Raw genomic sequence first — 17,723 nt, 5'->3', positions numbered from 1 at the left:
CAAACGCCACAACGGAAGGGAGACCTTTGGGCCTGGGGAGAGGTACGGATGAAGCTTTTGACTGTGTGTCGCTCACTTCTTTTCATTCGGATGGATATTCTAAGTCATCTTGAGAGGTGTATATGGCGGAAATGCAGGGTAAAGGTCAATCAATAATAAATATAATGTTGGATGAGTGAGTGACAGGATATTCTTTTATAACAGGGGAAGGAACCAGACCTGTAGAAGAAAAGTATGACAAGAAGTGATTTTTTATTAACTGGAGGGGAAGAAGAAAATGCTCCAAACCACGGTAAGGAAGCACCTGTACCTTTGTCCAATTATTATTTTGTTGTTATTGAATTATTGTTGCCCGTTACAACAATAAGCTTTTCGAAATTGTGTGTGCGCTTTTATCTGTTGGATCCATTCCTTCTGAGCCATTAATTGAGGTGTCACGGAGAATTCACAAGCATTCCTGCTTTGGGGGGACGGAGAAGGGTAAGCTGCATAATATAAATCAGGGGTAGTCAAACTGCGGCCCTCCAGATGTCCATGGACTACAATTCCCAGGAGCCCCCTGCCAGCGAACGCTGGCAGGGGGCTCCTGGGAATTGTAGTCCATGGACATCTGGAGGGCCGCAGTTTGACTACCCCTGATATAAATGGTCAGTGCAGCTGCTGAGAAGAAAATGTTCAAAAGAGCTCAGGATCAGGATTGAAATGTCTGCTTTTGAGAGCTAATGAGGAGAGGTCCGGGAGGGCTGATAAGGGAGAGAGGTAGAGGTCTGGGAGGCTGAGTGGGGTGGCTGGAGATGGGAACCCAGGAGACACGGTCAGACAGAATAGGTTGCAAGGATCATGAAAAAAACGTGGAAAGGAAAGTAAGAGATAAAGAACCCGATAAAGCAGTGAGCTGAAATAATAAAGGGAAATGGGCTACAGATATTCCAGTCACACGCAGTCCTGGGACAAACGGGGATATAAGTTGGAGGATGGTGTGGCACATTTGTGTGATGGAATGGTTCTAGTGTTGGATTAGAGCTGGGAAATTGGGGTGTAAATTCCCCTCTCAGCCACAATGCTCATTGGGTGACCTTGGGCTCGTCAGTGTCTCCTACTCTGCCTCATCTCACAGGGTGGCTGTGAGTATGAAATGGAGGTAGGAGTTGTTGCAAACAAAATCCACCACTAGCCCTTAGGGAAACATATATATCTGTGTGAACCCTGCTGTTGATGGCTGGGAACAGTCAGAGCTCAGAGCCAGTGATCTGGCATATCACGTGAAGTCAAGATTGATGGGGTTTCATATCCGTTGCTTAGAGCACTAAACTCACTGATATACAACCTTGCAGGGCTGTCTAACAGAGTTTCGGTGGGCTGCAGAAAAAAACCTCTTCCCCCAAGGATGGATAGGCTATTCTAACTTCTGGGGAGAAGCTAACTGGAAAGGGAAGAGTTAAATGAAATGTCTGAGGTCAGGTGCAAAGCCAATGAGGGAGGAGAGCTGTTCAGGGGTGCTGTAATGACTCCTGTAGACATCTGATGAGGTGTGCATGCACATGAGAACTTGTACCAGACTCTGGGCTCAAACATTATTCTTATGGACAGATTTCTGTTTGTAGAAGGGAAGTTCGCGAATCAAGTTTTACTTGGTATCAGAACAGACTGAGTCTAGACCAGGGGTAGTCAAACTGCGGCCCTCCAGATGTCCACGGACTACAATTCCCATGAGCCCCTGCCAGCGAATGCATTCGCTGGCAGGGGCTCGTGGGAATTGTAGTCCGTGGACATCTGGAGGGCCGCAGTTTGACTACCCCTGGTCTAGACCATCAGGTTTTCTTTAAGGTATCCTGCAGAGGGCATCAGAGGAGATATGGTGCGATCAGGATCTTCCTGATAATTTTCAAATTATTTCCTCCTGTTTCCTGATTGACCCAGCAGGAAACTTCTGGCTCCTTTGAGTATACTTCCTCCCTGCTTGCCTGTAGAACAGCGGTTGAGCAGCAAAATGACTGCAGACAACAGTTAGAACAGTTAGACTTAGATCTCCCTCTCCTCCTTTCCTATACAACATTGGTTTCTCTTCACAATAAAACGATTTAATTATTTTAAGCAGCCTGCTGCTCTGCTCTCTCATGTATTCAGATTCTACCAGCAAATCTCAGGGGGAGATCTCAGCAGGAGTGCTGGAGAAGTGAGGAATTCTACCATGGCAAGGTCTCTCCAGAACTCTCTCTTGCTCTCCCATGGCTTCTAGCTATTACAGAGGGGTGATGGAGAGGGGGTGAGAAACCCGGAGGTTTGTGACAGGAGTAACCACAAATGCAACCCTGTGCTGTTTGTAGCAGGATTAAATTTAAATTAGGGTTGGGGGAATCGGGAGGCAGGAGAGCAACATGGCTGTTGGCGTAAAGATTCGGTTTTTGAACCTTGCTCATCGATTTGAAATAAGCCCAGCCTTTGACTCCAGGCCTCGCGTTCACCGAATTTGCTTTTCTTCTATTTGTAACGGCGTGGTCGCGTAATATATTTGCCTTTCCCCACGGTTGGCCTCTGCTCCTTGCCAAGCCGAGATAATAATGTATTCCCACTGATTAAACTGACATGGATGTCAGCCCTTGAAAGGCTCGGTTCATCAGATAGCGGCTATACAGGTGCTTCAAGGATTTCCTATATAAATAATTCAATAGGTGGATTAGTATAAATCCATAATAAGAACAAGGCTTGGTGGGTTCTGCTTACCGGGATGAGAGTATGGAAGGGAGGGAAGCCTCGCCTCCCCTTCCCAGAAGGGATTTTTTACTTTCCTTTCACTTAAGCCTCTGGTGTTGTTGCAAAGAGAGATACAGGGCCGACTAAAGGCATTTTTGCTGCTCCAAGCTAACAAGTAACACTCCTTCCTTTCAAGAACACTGATCCCGAGGATCAGGTTTATGTGTGCCTTCAAGGCAATGAAGTCACAGGCAGGGGTGTTCTCTGCCCACTCTATTCTGAAATACACAACAATGCATACCTTATTCCTTCATCTGTTTGTCTAAGGCTCCATATTAAGGGCCAAACAGCGCATGATGCTGAAGTTCTTGTTGTAGAGTTGCTAACTCCCTACCTGGTGGATGCAGCGTGAAAAGTGTGCTGTTTGTGGAGGGGAGGGTACTCAGTGGGGTATAATTCGGTTGTGTCTGCAGCGCTTTCGAGGACTGAGCTTGAGGTCTGAGGCAGAATCGTTAAGACTGCACTGCAATTAGCTCATGTGCAGCTAGATCCCTTCTGCTGGATCCAGTCAGTTTAAAGTAAAATAGTGACCAATAGTTCACAGTGGTGATAAGATCTATTGTGTGGCTTGTGTATATATATTGGGGTCAGCTTGGTGCAGTGGTTAGGATTGCGGACTTCTTATCTGGCTTGCCGGGTTCGATTCTGCAGCCAGTTTGGTGACCTTGGGCTTGCCATGGCACTGATAAAATTGTTCAGACCGAGCAGTGATATCAGGACTCTCAGCCTCACCCACCTCGCAGGGTGTCTATTGTGGGGAGAGGAAGGGAAGGAGATTGGAAGCCGCTTTGAGACTCTTTCAGGTATAGAAAAGTGGCATATAAGAACCAATTCTTCTTCTTCAGTAATATCAGGTCTCTGTCAGCCTCCCCTCCCTCACAGGGGTCTGTTGTGGGGAGAGGAAAGGGAAGGTGAATGTAAGCCACTTTGAGACACCTTCAGGTAGAGAGAAGTGGCATATAAGAACCAACTCTTCTTCTTCTTCTTCTTCTTCTTCTTCTTCTTCTTCTTCTTCTTCTTCTTCTTCTTCTTCTTCTTCTTCTTCTCTCAGCCTCACCTCCCTCACAGGGCATCTGTTGTGGGGAGAGGAAAGGGAAGGTGAATGTAAGCTGATTTCAGACTTCTTCAAGTAGAGAAAAGCGGTATATAAGAACCCTCCTCCCCTTCGTGATACTGAATGGGGAATCAGTGAAAATCGACGTGGCTCTGTTCCTTTGATCCAGACTAGTGTTCCAGACTTCTGTAGTCCACTCCAGGGTTTGCTGTAGAGATGGGAACAGGGAGAAAGGAAGCTGTACGCACTGTCACTCCAGGCAGAGGAAGAACTAGACTTACGAAACTCTGTTCTTGTTCAAAGCCATGCTGCCTCTTTACTTTGATGCCCACCATTAAGAACACAACCACCACCGTCCCCCATTCACAACAGAAAATGCAAAACTGTGTGGTTGGATACATGCAGCTCTAATGAAAACCCTGCAGAGAAGTATATTGCAACTTTCAAGGGTAACTGAAGGTTCGTGGACCCCCCCCCCCCTCCCAGCCCCAGATAGGAGGGCTCTTGTGGTCCCATGCGCTAAGGAGGACTTTTGGCTTCCCTGGGATGTGCATTGCCTAGGGGAGCGCAGCCTGGCTCTGTTTCATTAACACTTTGTTCCTGGCAAGGAGGGAGGGAAAAGCCTTTTGATGAGAAATGTTGTGTCCAAAATAAATATGTGGCGAGGAACAACTGTTGTGGGTATTGCTTGCAGGAACTTGCTGAGCCTTGGCTATTTCAATCAGAGCTTCCGTCTTGGAGACTGCTGATAGGCAGTTTTTCCCCCTTTCTGAGCAAGCAACTGGGAAAAAGAACACTGCTGAAATCTTTATCTCCTGATGCTTTGTTTATCATGCTGGGCACTCCGTCAAAGGAGTCAAACGGTTGCTTATTATTTTCTCGAGAAGGTCAAGGGGCGTGTGTGTGTGTGTATGTGTGTGTGTAAGGAAATCCCCAAGAGCATAATCAACAACCCTGAGCACTGAATGACAAACTAATAATAAATGGATTCAAGTGTGTCGTCGTGTAGGTCTGTAGCAGCAGGCCAACGTTTGAGTCCAGGGACACCTTTAAGACCAACAAAGTTTTATTTAAGGTGTAAGCTTTCGCATGCAAGCACGTATCTGAGGAAGTGTGCATGGACACGAAAGCTTATACCTTAAATAAGAAATGGCCTGCAAAACCCTTCCTTCCTTCCTTCCTTCCTTCCTTCCTTCCTTCCTTCCTTCCTTCCTTCCTTCCTTCCTTCCTTCCTTCCTACCATAATAGCATCAGATTAGGACTGTTATTGTAGGAGCACCCAGAAAACTGCCAGGGACGAGTTTAAGAATTTGAACCTGGGCATCCATGGGTGTTCTGTAACCATTATACCACACTGGCTTTCAGTTGGCACTAATAAAGACTCATGCCCCACATTTTGCATATCTTCTTAAAGCACGAAATGTCCCAAGGCGTCTGTAACCCTTTTAACGTCTCTGTGGTGGTCTCTTATTTCTGGTGAGAGTAGATGAATCAAATGTCCTTGAAGTCATGGGTCCCTTTGCTGACTCTTGGCCCTCCCATGTCACCCTTTGTGCCAATTCTGGTTGAACTGAATAGAGTTCTGCACATTGGCAGAGTTTAAATATGCAAAGAGATCTAGAACACTAGGTTGCTTAAAGAGAATGAAAGCTTTATTATGAAGAGAAACAACTTTGCATAGAAAGAGGAGAGAGAGATTTTTAGTCCTAACAGTTGATCTATTCTCTTCATCCTGATAGAAAAATAATATAGATGACAAGTTGCAACTCCTTTCACTTTCCAGTGGAGTCAATCAGGATTCCAGAATATCTGTTGCTTTGTTTGAACTAGTTGAAACCAGCGTTATAGATTTAGCTTTAAAACTGGAAGAGATAACTAAGACATAGAAAACAGCACATGCTTCATGGTATTTATAACGCTTTATGAATATTATCTAACATACCTACTTGCTGTGTAATGAAACGCAAATGCTACATAGGATCAATGCAGTTGTACGTTTAATGCAGTCCGAGAAAGAATATATAGGGATGCGGCCGTGATCCAGCGAATAAAAGAACACAACTACATTTTTAAATTTGGGCTAGTGCCTTTCCTCCTGCAATAAAGGCCGACCTTTCTTGTTTCGCCACAAACGTAGTGTCTTGTCTTGCTTGCGTGTGGATCTAATTTATAGACACAAGAGAATTATCACAACCATTCTGTCAGTTCGTTCCGAGGCAAGCAGGGATGAGGTATTCTCAAAGGAGCAGGAAGTCTCCAGTCGAGCCAATCAGGACACATGAGAAGAGAATTCGAAAAAAAAATATCAGGCAGTATACACATCTCCCCTGATGCCCCCTTCATAACCTTTTGAATCAGACATTTTACAGGCCCTGCATAGTCCAGCAATTCAGACGCAGAGCACTGCTGAAACCCAGTAGCATGGCAAAATACCAGCCAGGTAACGTGGAGTCTGCTATTGCGGTGTTATCTGTATGCCTTTCCTAATCCTTAGCAGCTTAGGTTGTATTTGCTGCGATGCTCTTATCCCTTTCTGGTTCAAAGTCAGCGCTAACAGGCGTTTTTGAAATGAGCTATCCAAGATAAACAGTTGTGCAAACTAGTTGTAATCTCTGACTTTGCATAACAACATTGTGCTTGGGGGGGGGGAGAGGAGGGAGGAGGGGGGGACCGCTGAAAGCTGGCCGACAGATTGTTCTTCTGTTCCGCTCCTTTGCTACCTGCGACAATATTGTTTAGATCCGAGGATTATTTTGAAGCTATTTTTAACAGTCTTTCCACAATGTGCCTTCAAGCACACTGGGACATCTGTTTGCTTTCCAATTCAAATGACAAGCAACAGAAAGTGTGGAAACACAAAAGGCATATTTCAAAAGCAACTAAATGGCTTTGTTTAATTTTTAATTTGTTCTGGATAACATGAAAGTGTGTTTAATCTTCCCACTCTGAAAGGAACATGTTCTTTACAGGGAGCAGTGAAAAGATGGGGGAAGAGAGGGAGGTGGTGGTGGCAGGGAGGAGGAGGTGGGGGGGGACTTAACTAAAGGGTTTTAATTAAGTTTTTTTTAAAAGAACAGTATCATCCAGGGAACAATTACTAACTTTTATTCTTTCTCAAGTGGTGTACATTGTCAAAGAAATGCAGCACACCCATTTTCTAAGTCTCTCTCGGGGAACACAAAGAATTCAAATGTAACCGGAGAAGCAGATTTGCTAAAGGTTGTTTACAGTCGGCCTCTGGTTCAAAGAGAACAGAGCGGATCACAGCAATAGCTAATTCAAACTGGTGTTCCTGACTTGTTTCCTGCAAGTTTTAAAAATTCTTTTCTGCTTCCTGTCCTCTGAGGGGGAAGTCCGCCTGGCCTCGACCAGGGCCAGGGCTTTTTCAGTCCTGGCCCCCACTTATTGGAATAAACTCTTGAAGGAACTCAGGGCCATGATGGAGCTGATTCAGTTCTGCAGGGACTGTAAGACGGAGTTCTTCCACCAGGCGTTTGGTTGAGGCCAGGATAGCAGCTTGGGTCATCTGAACCTGGAAGAATGTCTTTTTTTACAAGCAACACTCCTGACATCACCCAGCAGTGACTTTGGCATATTGGGGTTGTCAGGTTAATATGATGTTCTGGTTTTGGGGCACAACTCTATGGTTTGAAGCAAATTCTACCATAGAGGTTTGCCCAAAAGCCAGAGCTGTGGCTGTCTTGCTGCTTTCCTTCTTTTACCATAGATTTGAAGAAGTCTTAGAGCATTGCATAGTGAACATTGTCACTTTCAAGTTTTTCAGGGATATCATGATGCATGCAACACTTTCAAGGGTTCCACCACCACCACCACCACCACCACCACCACCACCACCCTGCAGCTCCTATTTGTGGGACCTAGATTAGCAATGTGAGGATGTTCTGATACACTTGTTTTTGTATGGAGCCCTTGTGAGCCCCCCCCCCCACTCCCCGATGGCTTTCAAAGTCGGTTTCTGTTAATGCATTTAAATGCAATTTTTACCTAATTTTAATGTTCATAATTTATGTGCCGTATTACATGTTACACACTATTTTTATGTCACAAAGAGCGGTGTTGATATTACCTTTCATATTTCTGCCAAATTTCACTATTATGGAAAGTGTAGTTGCATACTGGCCAGGGAGAAACCATGCAGGAAATTATAACAGCTTATTCTTGATGACTCTTAATGTAGCCTGGTATTCAGGCCCTCCGTTGTTAATTAGATTGTTCTGCACACTACAGAAGAAATATATTGCTTTTGATACAAATTTTATTTGCTGTAGCTCAAGCCTTGAAGCTTTCTCAGGGAGAAGTTATGCCAGAAACTGGAATTTTTATCAGTGTCACCACAAAATTCCATAATATTCTTATTTATGGTACTGTAATAATGTATCACAAATACACAGTATGAGCAGGCATTATTTGGAAAAGCTATGAAAGTTGCAAAGCAACAACTACACCCTGGAATCAGCATCATCATAACCTATAAAGACATCACAGTCCTTCAGATGAGGTGCTGAGCCTCTGATTGGCCCTCAGTTGGGAACCTTTCACCAGGAAGGTGACAGTAAGCCCCCACAGAGGGCCAGTCGGAGACTCTTCCCTGCCCTTCTCTACCATGCCACTTCTGGCACTTACCATAAGAAGGAAGAATCAGCAGGAGGTAAGCTGGGGAGCTGGAAATACTTTACTGCAGCTGTGCCACACTTCCTGGCCTCCTGGCCCCCAGGAGAGCTGGGGGGGGGGATCTAACCACACTCCACCATGCTGACCCAGGCAGCCCACCTCGCCAACAGGTCCGCCCTGTTCTATGGAAACCCTTCCACCTTCCCTCTGCCTTTCTATGGCCCATTTTTAAAACAGGCTTTCCTACTTGTTATTAATAATATCCCATTTATCCAGTAATTTCATAGGAATCCTGCCAGACCAGTCTGAGCTAGCTTATAACATGGCAATTGCTTAGAGCAGCCAAAAAAGGCCTTATCCTAGGGATGAATTGAGTATGCTCTCTCCATTTCTTTGGTCTGTCTTTTACTCAGAACTCTATGGCCCAATATTTCTCAAATCTATTAGACCAACTTCATCGCCATGCATTCATGAAGGCCAGGATGAATGTTTTCCCATCAACTGTGATTAAAGGGAGATACCAAAACAACATAGGGCAAAGGATATGTGCCTGCCATGTTGGTGAACCAGAAATTATCACCCATATGTGATTAATTTGCCTGGTATGCTTCAAACGGCAATCACACCTAATTGGGCTCATTTTGCATGCCCAAGGGATGTAACTGTAGATATGACACGGTATTCATTAGCCGATAAGATCCCCAAAATAACACAGCATGTTGCGAAATACTTAGCTGCTGTTTACAGGAGAAAGATTCAGATATGTTGACTGAGACATTGATTATATATCACTCTTATACATTTTAATTGGATAAACTTCTTAAGTTTTATCCTGTATACTTGTTTATATATGGTATTTGGCAATAATTGGTATTATGTACTATGCAGTTTTATTTTGAGCATGCCGATAAAGGTACTTGAAGGCATGTGTGTTTGTCTTATCCCATTCTCTAATTTGCACTAGACTACTGCTTTTCTGTGCCCCCCACCCCCATGGCTGTTTTGAAAAGGGATGAGGGGTAGGGTTGCCAGCTCTGGGTGGAAAAATACCTGGGGACTTTGGGGGTAGAGCTGGGAATGGGTGGGATTTTGGGAAGGGAGAGTCCTCAGTGGAGTGTTGGGAATAGACAAAAAGCCTAGCTAAGGGCTAAAGGGGGAGGGGTGCAGAGGTTATCTTTGCCCTCTCCCCAGACTGGCTGTGGGCAAAGGAACCCCTCCCCACAAACCCTGCCCACACCCTGCGACTTCCCCTTTGGGCTGGCTCAAAGGAGATTTTCTAGAAAGTAAATGTTAAAGCAGCTTGTAACATATGATTATTGTTTTCTTAGTTTATGAAAGATGGCTTTTAGAGGCCAGGATATTAACAGCGAAGCCCGTAGGTATGCGTTTGGTCATGTCTCGCCCTTAAACGGATCCCATTTATGCACAAATAGAAGCATATGACACCCACAGATAATTAGGTTGCAAACGGATCGGCGTTATAATTGCAGCATTCCTCTTGCGTCGCCAAAGCTTCAAAGTAATTTCAGGTTTTTATAATTACAGAGCAAGTGGACTGTAATAATTTCCAAATGTTCTGGGCAAGATTGAGAAACACACACACACACACAGAAAGAGAGAGAGATCTGCAATTGAGTTAGTTATGATGGGCCCTGGAGAGCCAGCCAGGCCTTGCTAGAAGTCATGTCTGTATGTAGATTCTCAAGAATGAAAGCAATAAATGACAGTTTGTTCTATCTGTCAAAAGATTGGGGAAAGCAAGTTCAAGTCCTGCCTCAATTAGCGGTTCAGGGCCCTAAAGCCATGACAAAGGCAAACCTGGTTTAAGGATTTGTGAGGCCCATGGCACCAGAGCCAGCTTAAGGATCTGTGGGGGCCGTAGTAGAGCACAACTGGCACTGTTACTTGCACTGTTCATGAAACCCAATAGCACTAACACAGTGTTCATCAGTGGCTCACTATATACAACTATAAAAAAATCACATAATACTGATAAGCACAAAGCGGGTTGGACTAGATGACCCATGAGGTCCCTTCCAACTCTATTATTCCATGATTCTATGAGTCAGCCCCAATTACACAGAATCTTCCCTTTGTTTGGGGAATCATCACCGATGAAGGAAAGTGGGGTTGTAGTCCTCACAATCATCCTCTTTGTTACTCGAACCTTGACAGGACATAAAAGTGCAGTGCCCTAATATCTATGGGGACCTTCTCACTTATGCGGCTTGCGGTCTGCACGCATGCTCCATGGGTGAAGTGCTTGCTCTGTTACTAACAGAGCATGCATATCACCCTTAAAAAATTTTTTTTAAGGCAGATGTTTGGAATAGAAGAAGGGAGGGGAAGAGAGGGAGGAGGGAGGGAGGACGGGGAATGGTGTGTTCTCAAACATGGGCGCAGAGGAACCCCTCAATTGCACACATTTTTTCATTGGCCTGTCCTGAATTAGGCCCCACTTTAAAGATGTAACCAGGTTTTCTGAGGATTCCATTGCTATTGGGGCAAGTGGGGGGAAATTTGGGTCTGCGCCTGAAGAATTTTAGTCTGGAAACGCACAAAAACATCAACCCTTAAAAAAATACATATGTAGGTGATATCACTATTGCGGAAACAGTCACAGAAGGGTTCTTACTGCTTGACCAGGAGAAGAACACCTGTTCTAAACTGTGGAAACAGCTGTAACTTTTCATGGCATGGAGGTAAATAACGTTGCCTGGTATCTGCAGTCATTATTATTATTACTATTAATTATTTGATTTTTATACCACCCTCCCAGCAAGTCAGCTCATTCAGACTGATATTAAAGGGGCAGCTAGAGGAACTGGTTTGAAAAGTTGGCGAGTCCCCACGTTGAAATTAATTGGACCGTTCAAACAATCTAGTGGCAGGATGGTTCCTGTATGCAAAGCAATAGCTTTAAAGATTTATGCTGTTGGAATTGCAGTTCCGGTTCTGCAGTTCCACTTCACCACATACTCGACAACTTCCCTGTCACTTCGGACTTTCTAGAGAACAATTCATTTTAAGAAAACATTTTTTTAAGAATGAAAAACTCAAGCAAGGCCTTTTGAAAGATCACCCTTGCAAATCCCGAACAGCCATTTGCTTCTTGATGCGTTCTCAACCAAGTCCTCCAGTAGAGGCAGAATTCGGAATAACCTCACACCTTGTAGATTCAGCTAGGAAAACTCATCTTGATTTCTGATGAGCTCTTTCTGAACCCATCCAGGAATTTAGCCTGGCAGCTCCCTTGTTCTCCCTCAGCCAAGAACAGTGACGTGTGGAAAGACAGAGTTACATATCACTTCATCTTTATCCTTGTGCCTGTCCTTTAATGAATCTTCCAGATCTTCTCATAATATTGAAATGTAAACACCAGATTAATTAAATGGGCACTGGTGATGGAGTTGAGGAATTAATTGGAACGGCTGGAGTGGTGCCTCCTTCCCTGGAATTCTATTATCCGCAGGCCTTAAGGTTTGGCTCAATCATTTTATAAGCACAACCACTCTGCCAATTCAGTTGGATTGAGACAGGATGAATGGCTCCGGTTCTTGGCATGGGAAAATGGAGAATTTGAACTTGGGTCTATATAGTTCTCATCAGAAAATTCTAAACCCCACGCCACTGTAGTCGGGGCAGATGCTCAGAATTAGCGATGTGTAATTTGGCTCGGATAAGCCTGAAAAAACTCGAATCAATGCTTGTCTGGGGTGTTTTTCGTGTTTATCTGAGCCAAATTACAATCCCCATTTGTTCTAATGGGCCAAATTAGAGATACCGGAAGCCATTAGGGCTCGATTCGGCTTATTGGAAAGACCCTACCAAACAGCTGACCTTCAGGATCAGCTGTTTGGCAGGGTCTTTCTCCCCATTAGACACCATTTTAAAAAGGTGCCAAATGACTGCTGGGGCTGGTTGCAGGCTGGGATGGGGAGTGGGGGTGTCAGCCCCATGCCCAATCTCCCTGACCCTGCTGGGGCCAGCTCATCAGACCACAAGCTTGTCTGCTGTCCATCCCATACATCCTGGGCTGTGCAGAAAGGGCCGCCTGGAGGCATTTAAAGGGATCTTGGCCCCTTTAAATACCTCCAGAGCAGCCAAGCAGCTGATCCTGCCGAATCGGTTCAAGTTTGGCCAATCTCAAATCGATGTACTAAATCAGTGATTTGGGTGATTCATGATTTACCAAATAAGGAAAATTTGAATTAAATTTTATTTCCCCCAGAGCACATCCTCAGAATTCCATTTATGGTCTCACGATCCCTTTTGAGAATCACTCTTGAACAATTTAAATCATATCCGAAGAGGTGTGCATGCACACAAAAGTTGTTATATTGGATAGAACTCTTGTCAGTCTTCAAGGTTCCACTGGATGCAAACTTTATTCTGCTGCTCCAGACCAGCATGGCTACCCATCCGAAACTATCTAGCTTGAATAATTTAATTCTGCACAGTTTATTAAGAGCCAGGAATGTGGGAGCCTTTCTGACCCCTCAGGCAGGCCGTTCCAGAAGGCGGGAGCCACAACATAGAAAACATGCATGTTTACAGCCTGCTCCACCCAGCTGTGGACACTAACCAAGTTTCAGAGTTCTATAGCAGCCTGGAGTTTCTGAACTGACATTTGGGATACACGCAAAACAGAAGCTCTTAACTAGGTATACCTCTGGCTCTTAACTAGATTATACCAGACGGTGGACTTTTAAAAACAGAGTAGACCTCGACAAAAGCCGAGAAGGACCGGGCTGCCACGATCCTCCTAATTTCTCTGTCTGCTCAGAACAGACCACCAGATGTCTGAGCAGATGAAGGGTTAACCTCTTGAATGTATTAAGGGTCGCCGGAGTTTTCTCAGCCATCCACATACAGAAAGAATTACTGACAACTGGTATTCATGGAGGCACCAATCAGACATAAAACGATTGCCAAGGCTTTTCACATGTCTCATTGTGCTTCATCGCGCGGTGAAGACTGAAGTGCCCCGGGGACGACTACTCAAAGTATTCTCCATTGTATATCAAGCGTGCATGATGGCTCAGTCTGGCACTCATCGTCTGGCACTTATCTTCATGTGCAAAGAGTTGAAGGAATTGCTGGGGACGAGGCTGCGACTGTGCTGTCGAGCAGCTCCCGGTCGGGTGCTTGTGGTATCAAAGACCCAGCCGTCGACAATAATGCTGCACGGAGCGTTTGGGATCATTACGAGACAATTAAAAAGCGACAACGGCCACTGCTGCCTGTGCGTTTTACTCACAGAGTAGTAGGCTTTAGGGATGTGAGCCTTCAGGTAGGGCCAGAGGATCCCCCCGGAATTGCAGGTCATCTCCTGACTGCAGAGATCCATTCCCCTGGAGAAAATGGATGCTTTGGAGGGTAGAATCTACAACTCGTACCCCACTGAGGTCCCTGCTTTCCCCAGGCCCCAATCCCAAACCTACAGGAGTTTCCTATTCCAGTTCTTACAACCTGACCCACCATCCCTCCCCCCCCCCGGTGGTCAGGGGGAGACCAACCTGGTGACCCTAGCAGCTGTCATAAATCCTGTAGGGAGTGTGGTCTCACACTGGTCTCCCGTACTGGGCACTGGCTGAAGGAGCAGGAACAGATGTGGATTCAATGCAGAGCCCATTCTGGAAGGGAACTGGGACTTGAAGAGGTCCATGGCTGCTTGGGGGAGCCACAGTATGTCGAGATGGAGGATTCTGATAGGTTCACAAAAGAATGGGGAGGCATGGAAAACACATGACTCTTTTAAGACCCTGGGGACACGAGTGGGAGATATGTCTGTAGCGACATAAACATATATTGCAGACAAAACAGAATGCTCAGCATTGTGTAGATCAGGGGTCCCCAAATGGTGCCTGTGGGAGCCACGGTGCCCACCCCCACCTTTCCTGGTGCCAGGGCTTTTGATTGGCTGTGCAGATTCCAAAGAAAATTACTTCAGCAGCATCTTTAAGCACAATAAAGCAGTAGTAGAAATTTTTATAAAAATTCAATAAAGCAATCTTCACTGTGTAAGCGAGTAAGGGAGCTTGGCCTATGCAAGAAAATGTTTTTAAACGATAACATTGATTTTAAAAAGCATCCCATCAAACCAGGCTTTTTCAGCTGGGGTTTCGTGAAACGCTGGGGTTTCTTGAGAGCCCTGGAAAGGTTTCCTGAATGGGTGGAGGGGGTGGGAAGGGGAGGGGCCCCGGGTGGGTGTGTCCACAGCTTTGCTTCCCAATCATATCATGTCACTTCTGGGATTTCTCAAAGCCTGAAGAATGTTTATGGGGTTTCTCAATGGTAGAAGAGTTGACAAAGGCTGTGTTCAGCAGAGCATCTTGCTGAAATGTGGGAAGAGTTATTATTAGAGCTCTCTCCCTGACGCTTTGTGGTCAGCTCTAGAGGGCGTGCTTGAGCGGTCCTCATATTCCTTACCCCTCCAAAACCACAACGTTAAGGAGCAGGCCACCCTGAAAACGGCTTGCGGTGTCATGGCACGGATGTTTCCCCCTCTAATCTCATTAGTGTGAAAGCAATTTAGGACCCATCGCTGGTGACACAAGTTCACGTTGTGTACGTTCTCACTTTCTCCTGCCATGACGGCTAAAGGCCCACGGTTTGTGTGACAAACCTTGTCTTGTGAGACGGACGATTACTCCTTAACAGTTTTGTTCTAAAAAAATGAGCCATGGCTTCAGTTTAAAAAAGTCACGAGAGTGTGCACGCAGTGGGTATGGGGGAATCGGCAACCCTGCCTTACTCCCCCCCCTCCCCGTCAGTCTGACTTGCCTCTTCCGCTTCCAACTGAGCAGACAAATTTGCAAACTCATTTGCTTTGGGAAGCTGTCTCGGGTGCCTTCATGTTTGATTAATGAACCAAACTTCTTGGAAAATAATATCATGCTCCCTCCCCTTTCCCCACTGGAAGAAGAAAAAAACCAAACAAAACGAAAATCAAGAGCAGATTTTCAAGTTAGCTTTGCAGGGAGGAGAGAGATTTGGTCTGCTTTATTATTTAGCTCTGGTCTGCCTGTTTTATTGTTTAATAACGAGAGAGATGAAAACCTCTGTTTATCTACTTTGCATCAGGGCTGGGTTTTTTTTTTAATGTTATTGCCTGGAAGGAATGAATAAATTGCATCATTCATTGCGCTTCCAAATTGGAATGGGGCAGGCTTTAGATAATCTGGATTAGAAAGATGGAGGCTTCTGACAGCTGCCTTTATCCTCTCTCAACCAAGGGACTGCTGGTGCAGAAAAAAGGGTGTGTTTAGGCATGCAATTAAGATCTACTCTCCACCAGAGAGCGCAGGTTGGACATGGAGCTCCCTAGAGCTGTGTGATGTTCATTTTTATTCTTTAAAAATTCAACATGTGAGATCTGGGCCAAGTTAGGAACAGATGGAGGGTTAGGATTGACATGTCGACTGCTTGTATTAAAGCAGGAAAGGGCAGGTAGAAAGGGAGCCCTTTGGGACTGGCCACTGTGGGATGCTAGGAGACGAAGACGAAGCCAGGTACGTGCAAAGCACGTTGCTGTGTATTCCAAAAGGACGGAAGAATGGGGGGAAGCCATGGCTGCAGCAGCTCCACCTTCCAAGAATGTTATATGTTTAATCAACTTGTACGTACATATGCGCATCTTTGAGGACTAGGAACACACAAAAGGACAGACAAAAGGATTATTAGCCAGGAGATCTGAGGAGTGTCTTGCAGGTAGGCAGGAGATACTCAGAGGTGGTTTGCTGTTCCTTGCCTCCCTGTCATGTCCCCTAGTGTTCCTTGGAGGAACTGCCACCTAAATCCTTGGAGGTCTTCCATCCAAATACTAGCCAGGGATGTTTGGAGGTGGTTTGTCATTTCCTGCCTCTGTGCCATGCCCCCTAATGTTCCTTGCCACCCAAATCCTTGAAGGTCTCCCATCCAAATACTAGCCAGGACCTGACAGGATTGGACTTACCTGGGTTATCCAAAAGGAAATACTTCTTTACACAGCAAGTAATTTAAAAGTGGAATTTGTTGTTAGAGGATGTAGTGATGACCACAGCTGTAGACAGCTCTAAAAGAGGATTAGGTAGATTAATAGAGGATTGGCCTATCGGTAGTTGCCCCCTTCGGTGACTAAAGGGAAACCTCCACCTTCAGAGGTACTAATCCTCTGAATCCCATGGCCAGGAGGCAACATCAGGGAAAGCCTCTATGGTCTGTTGTGGGACCTCCAGAGGAACTCGTTGGCCATTGTGTGAGAGAGGCAGCTGGGCTAGGTGGACCCTGGTCTGATCCAGCAGGGCTCTCCTTATGTTCTTATAGATAGTTTTAGAAGCCAATTCTACCATAGAGCTTTGCCCCAGAGCCAGAGTGTCAATCCCTGACGTGCCATTGTCAATTCCGGGTGATGGTAGCATACTGTGGCATTCCTCCCCGCTCCTGGAAGGTGCCCCACATCCTTCGCCAGCAGTGCTGATGGACCTAGCAAGCTTAGTTTTATAACATGACTCCCCCCATGTTTAAAAAAACGTACCCCATTTTGAACAGCAGTCTCATCCTTTTCCGTCACTCTCAAAATGGGGTTTGCTTCCACCCCCTGCCGTGCATCAGCGTACCCGTGCTAGGTCCAAGCAAAACCTTACCGTTGCACAGAGTCTGTCTGTGTGCAGCATGGTGGGAGAGCAGAGCCAGTGGCCTGTTAGATGCCTCCTGCAGGGTTTCTCATTAACTGGCAAAGACAAATTCCATAATCCCTGGCAGGAAATAATGCTGGAGGATTATGGGATCTGTCTTTGCGGTTAATGAGATGCCCCACATGAGGCCTCTCCCCTGTCTAACGAGCCCTTTGCAAAGAGAAAGTTTCTTTTTGTTGCTGTGGCAGGGATGGAGACAGGCAAAGGAGCGAGGGGCTGTGCACCTCGTCTGTTTTTCTCCCCAGTGTCATGTCTAATCCTTGAAATATTGTGAATGCTTCTGAGACGTGCTGACCGCTTCCAGGCCTTTGGAATGAACTTGGTTTATGTGTATGTTTGTAGCAACGGCTAATAAATGCTACTTTTATTAAGTAAAAATAATTCACCTATTTCTTTTGCCTTCCCAGTAGGTTTGCCAGCTGATGGCTGGCTACCAGCAGGCTGTGAATTTGTGTTTGTGTGTGCTGGATGTGGAAAACTGGCACCGTGCTTGCCATGTGTCATAACTTCCTGTGAATACTGGAAGTGATGTCACGTTGTGGGTGTGAGGTCAATGCAACACTCTAGGAATCTGGGCAAAACTCTATGGGGAAATCATAGCATTC

General features: G+C 45.5%; 1 protein-coding gene across 1 annotated transcript in view; it reads left to right on the top strand.

Annotated features, from left to right (window-relative positions):
* The first annotated feature begins 219 nt into the window (after positions 1-219).
* The window catches only part of GALNT9 (polypeptide N-acetylgalactosaminyltransferase 9), a 413,877-nt gene continuing 396,373 nt past the window's right edge, over positions 220-17,723 (top strand). Inside the window, exon 1 of the mRNA XM_077308382.1 lies at positions 220-292. Within this exon, the coding sequence (XP_077164497.1) occupies positions 235-292 (58 nt within the window). The 5' untranslated portion in view covers positions 220-234. The remainder of the gene's footprint in view (positions 293-17,723) is intronic.

The sequence above is a fragment of the Paroedura picta genome, chromosome 13 (assembly GCF_049243985.1).
Source record: "Paroedura picta isolate Pp20150507F chromosome 13, Ppicta_v3.0, whole genome shotgun sequence".
In the NCBI taxonomy this organism is placed as follows: Eukaryota; Metazoa; Chordata; class Lepidosauria; order Squamata; family Gekkonidae; genus Paroedura; species Paroedura picta.
The sequence above is the reverse complement of the archived record's forward strand: the minus strand, read 5'-3'. Positions and strand labels throughout refer to the sequence as shown.